This window comes from Myxine glutinosa, chromosome 11, assembly GCF_964187855.1.
Source record: "Myxine glutinosa chromosome 11, kmMyxGlut1.1, whole genome shotgun sequence".
Taxonomy (NCBI): Eukaryota; Metazoa; Chordata; class Myxini; order Myxiniformes; family Myxinidae; genus Myxine; species Myxine glutinosa.
In genome coordinates, this window is record NC_136271.1 from 78,868,394 (window position 1) to 78,873,866 (window position 5,473).

Consider the following 5,473-nt stretch of genomic DNA (forward strand, 5'->3'; position numbering starts at 1 on the left):
GGCATTTTAAGGCCATTTTCCCTGCAAGAGCGGGGGTTAGCCTTGCGGTCCCCATGACAATGTTCTCCATTTTGCCCTATTTTCTGCATCTCCCCTTGTTAACCCCCTTGCCCGCATATATATATATATATATATATATATATATATATATATATATATATATATATATATATAAACATTACAATAAACCCAACATCATGTTGACCTCAGCTGCCCGAAATGCATTCCATGAGGTCGTTGATTGTGCTGCCATAGTGCTGGTGAGCAAGTTTGGTAAATCTTAATGTATACATAAGCAGAATGGTTTTCAAGGGCTTGTCTATACATTATTACACAAGACGGTTGAGTATGTGCCACCCTTCTCCCAGTACATCTCTTGTCTGACTGTTATCCACGTACTCCTCACAATCTTTTCTTCCCATCGTATTTATCACTCTATCCCCCACATTGTATATATGGATGTAGATGATAGGTATTCACATTAAGCCACTGTGGTTGTGCGATTTGTGCAGGGATTTTGATCACGCGCTCCTATATTTACAGGTGATGCAGGGATTGGTTTGAGCATACAGGTAAGTCAACATTTGCACTTGCACGCTGCACAGGTGCTTACACATTGCAATGGAAATGTTAAAATACCTTATGGTAAGAGATTTACCAAACTTGCTCACCTAGTTTTTCGTTTGAATCTTGGTACGGGGCGCGGATTCCTCCAAGGCGAGGAGCAGAGGCATCCGGGGGAGTCCGTCCTTGCCGTTATAGGATTACACGTTAATCTGGATTCTCGTACGAGAGCGGTCCTTGGTCCTTTGTGATGACTATGCATGTCACGATCGCACATGCAATCATCGAGCTCGGCAAAACAATGTGGCAAGCATCACCCTCGAGTACATCATGTGAAATGAGGTCGAGTCCATTTGATCGCCTTGGTCGATGCAAATGGACTCTTTACTTGGAATAAACATGGGAAAGTCTAACAACTAGCAATGGGAATAATGAAAGCTCGTTGTAAGGCTGAAGCCATTTTCCATTTTGGATAGACAAATCCCTTCCATACATCCAAAACGGAATTTGTGCTAATTGGGAAAAAGGTCTTCAATGGTTTGGAGAGAAGTTGGAAAAAGAAATTATCTTTCAAAGCATTTTCAGTGGAGTGGAAGAGGGTTTGGTGCTTAAACAAATAAAGGTGCAGTCCTGCCATTCTGATGTACCACACTCTGTTACAGAGCATCGGTTCTCCCGAAGTAGTTTGTTGGGAAGGGTTATACCAGGTGGTTTGCCACTGCCTTCCCAGTAATTTGTTCAAAGTGCCTGCTCTTCGTGAAGGACACCGTGAGATTGCTAACGCCCACCAAGTAATGCCGGCAGATGGGTCGACCAGTTTGACGTCCACACGAGGGACGGCGCACACATTGATGAATCACTCTGCCTGTGAAACACCGGAATGACAGTTTCTAGGTGGGTCGGGATTCGAACCCTGGCTAGACAGCTTAGAGGTGAGTGTGCATACGTCTAGGCCATCCCGTCAGCCCCAAGGTGCTGTACTGCGGTATAAAACGAAAAAAAAAATAACTCCTTCACCTGATGTCAGAAACGTCTTTCACCTGCAGTGAGGCTGAACGGTGGAGTTTGTGGAAAACTTAACCCAAGTAATAACGTCATGGGTGAACAAACAGTCACGAAGTAATCCACTCCCACTCGAGCCTTTTGGTGGGGGTGTAGGGGGAGTAAGAGGCTCCACGACTGAACTACCAATCAATAACTCTGCTCGGCCCATCTACGCCTTCTCCATTTGCATTTCCATTGTCGTGACCCGGGCCAAACTCACCATCTCTGGCTCATTCAACTACGCGCTTCCCACCCTGTTTGGTGACCAGTTACCATAGCAGCAAAGAGACCCGCACAAGCAGATGGATCACAAAACGTGTATATTCACAAATAAATTAGCAGAACACGAGGAATAATGAAAAAAAAAAGATGAGCACGAACCAGCGCAGATGTGCAGGTCATGAGTTTCTCCATCGTGGTGGCGCATCTCATCGGCCTTGGTCCACAAAGACCCTGAAAAACAGTTATCTCGTTCGTACAGTATCAGAAAACTATTCTGTGCGGATTGTTGGGTTTGCTCGACCACGGAGGATTGGAATGGGTTTTTTGGACCACCAATGTGGTGGTTAGGAGTCACCACAAACATGTCGTCAGGCCCAACACCCCTTCAATGACACCATGCTATCCACTGGAAGTTCTGATTGAGGGATTTGAGGGGGGTGGGGGTTCCACAGGTACACAGGTGTTATTTTAACAGGTGTTCCTGCCATAATGAGAAAAACACTTTAGCTCAGATGTCACATCGCACATCACTGTGGCACAAAAGCACGTGATACATTGTTCGCTACCATCGCATAGATGGATTTCTGTAGTTAAGCACCAAACACGAAGCCCCACCCATGACCCATGCATGACCCATCAGAGCCCGCCCTTGGAACACACCAATGGTCACCAGTGCAAGGTGAGTTCCACAAGTACGTTTTTGTTACCAGAACTATGACAGTAGAAAATCCACACCGGGTGGGGAAGAGCTGTTTGGAGGTGACATGGACTCTCACGAGATCCAAAGGTTCTAAAGAGACAGGTCCAGCCAGACTGCAATGACCCCCTCCCACCACCCCCCTCTCCTAGCTTGGGTTCGGTCCTCGATTAAGAGACAGGTCCAGCATGACTGCATGACCCCCTCCCCCCACCCCCCTCTCCTAGCTTGGGTTCGGTCCTCGATTAAGAGACAGGTCCAGCATGACTGCATGACCCCCTCCCCCCACCCCCCTCTCCTAGCTTGGGTTCATGTGACCCCCTCCATCCAGGTATTGGAATCGAGTTACAGCTGCCCCTGTAGCTCCTCGAGGAGAGCGTGCCGGCCCTGCTCGTCTCGCTTGCGCCGCTCAGCCATGAGGTCTTCGAGGCTTTGGAAATACAGACAGAGCGCGGTGTCCCCGAGCCGAGCCGTGAGCCGGTAGGGCTGCTTACCCACGCGGATCTCGCCCCCCACCTTGAACTCGCGCCGCGCGAAGCGGCACCACGCGGCGAACGCCTCCGAGGATCTCCAGCAAAGGTGTTGACCCCGCGAGCCCACGTGCTGCCGCGCGCTGCGCGCCGCAAGTTCGGGCGGAAGCGCCTCGAACCTGTACCAGTCGCTGACCACGCGTCCCCGGCGACCGGCGGCCACCACGGTCCACGAGTCCCGACGAACCTCTCGCTCCCGCAGGTGCACCAGCCCGTCGGGGCCGAGCACCACGGCCCAGTGCGGGTACCGTCGGGGTCGCACAAACTCCACCAGGTCTCCGGGGCGGCACCGCGTGGACAGCACATCCGGGGGCAGAGCACGCAAGCAGCGCTTGGAGAAGATACAGCGATCTTGGAAGTAAGCGCGGAACTCGATCTCGTCGTCCGGATTCTCCGGGTCTTCTGCCAGTGGAGGTGGAGGTGGCGAAACGTGCTCCTCACCCTCGTTATTCGGTCCCTTATCCTCACTCACGTCCTCCGGCCCGTCCTCGTCCTCCTCCTCCGAGAAGACGTACGAAACGCCCACCTGCTGGCTCGCATCCGCGTGATCGAGTCCCGCGGGGTCCGTGGTGGGTACCTCGTCGTAGCTCAGGTGCGTCAGTCTGTCCACCTGGTTCCCCATGGAAGCGCCGGTCGCCTGTCCCGCAGCCGTCCCCGCCTCGAGTACTCAGCCACCCGGCGTCATTAGGCCGATCTCTTTGGACCCAGAACCGCTGAAAGTTCGAGCTCTGCAATCTGCAAACCCCACGAATAAGCCCAACGTCTCCCTGCGCCGCCGTAATAAGGCTTTCACAACGGTGGGCGGGACTAGCAGCCAATGGGGGGTGAGTGTGGGACGGGGAGAGCCGCCATTGGTGTAACACACACCTAGGACCGCGCAAGCTATCGATGGTAAGTGTTAAGACCCCGCCTTCCACATCTTGACCCCGCCTCCCCCTTTCCATATAAGGAACAAGTTTCACACCAATTGCTCGGTGGGAAAAGCTGAGTTGAAGAGTCATGACATCCTTGCAGGGGACAATGAATTAAAATTATACTGCATTGAGCATTGATAACTTTATACTTGAAAGGTGCAATTGGAGTTCCGACATAAAGTGTAATTTAATGAATCTCACTGCAGAGATAGGAGCTGCCCAGATGGACTACCATCTATGTGCACCCACCTGGACACCTGTGCATGCTGTTTGGATCTACTTTGTCATGCAAACAGTTGAAAGCACCAAAGGTGGCTAATTGTTCATAAATTGTGTTGACAAAAAGGTGAATGAGCTTAAAAAAAAATTAATCAACGAACTAATTAACTTATATATTGTTGCGGGTTTAGAACCCACACTTTTGTAAATAACAACTCTTGTAAATATGACATTAAAGGTTAAAGGTAGCACCCTTAGTTAGGCCACAGCAACACCTAGGCCACCTTAGAAATTCCAGTTATTTCCTTATTATGTGTTAGTTAAGGCTGTGTTTCCAATAGTTGAATCTGCGTTGCAGCAATCAAATAAGGAGTAGGCCCTTTTGTTCATTTTGCGACCTCTCTCCAAATTCTGTTACGCGCCTTGGTTAGCGTTCGCTCAGGCACCGCCATTGACCATGCGGTCGGCTCGAGGAATAAGGGGGCGGAGCGCCAAGAACAATGTGTGGCCACGTCAACTAGTCATCAGGGCGTGGCCGGTAAGCCCCCACCAGCCAACCAGGGCTGATGAAATATCACTGGCGGGCGTGGCTTGATGAAGCGCAGAGTGATCTTGAAGCACGACATAAAAGCGCGAGCGCAAAGCCCTTTCACGGACCTGTTCAGCGGCGCTCTTGTAAAAGGACTTGACAGGACTGTGCCGGGGACTCCTTTTGATAAGGACGTGTTGGAGGCACGCCTATTGTGAGGGACTGCTTTTGATACGGAGCGCACATTGGAAAAGGGGGGACTCACTCGCTGGTGCTGAATGAGAAATGGAGAGAGAGAGAGAGCGTTTAGCACGACCGTCCATCTGTGACATACGCTAAAGGACACGAGTCTCCCCCCCCCCCCCCCCGCCATATGTAAGGTCCGCTCGTTTCGAACGATACACGCGAAGTTGCCTACCGGGTTTTCGCCCACGGAGCTGGAGCCTCACCTGGAGCCTGGACCCCATCGCCTGGACCATCTATCTGGACCTTCCACCCTACCAGCTGCAATCCCGTGTGAGTGTGTATGTTTGTCTGGGGTCGTAAGTTAAGACTGTGTAGTTAAGCCTGCCCTGTGTCCTGCTTCTTCTTCTTCTTGTACATTCTTTCCTTTCCTCTTCTTTTTGGTTGTAAATAAATTCATCTTGTTCTTTCTTGGTTTTTCCCTAATCCAATCGCATCCGTCCTTTCTTTCAATTGAGTACCTGTGGCACGATTCGGAACCGCTCAGAATCGGGTTAGTTATTGTTAACGG

At 50.8% G+C, this 5,473-nt stretch overlaps 1 protein-coding gene across 1 annotated transcript; it reads right to left on the minus strand.

Moving 5' to 3' along the window:
• Window positions 1-1,911: 1,911 nt before the first annotated feature.
• On the minus strand, window positions 1,912-3,819 carry LRATD2 (LRAT domain containing 2). Its single transcript, XM_068129970.2, has one exon. The coding sequence runs from the start codon at window positions 3,677-3,679 to the stop codon at window positions 2,873-2,875; it is 807 nt and encodes a 268-aa protein (XP_067986071.1). The 5' UTR covers window positions 3,680-3,819; the 3' UTR covers window positions 1,912-2,872.
• Window positions 3,820-5,473: the final 1,654 nt, after the last annotated feature.

Coding starts and splice junctions, on each gene's coding strand:
- LRATD2 (XM_068129970.2), bottom strand. CDS start 3,679: ATGGGGAACCAGGTGGACAGACTGACGCACCTGAGCTACGACGAGGTA.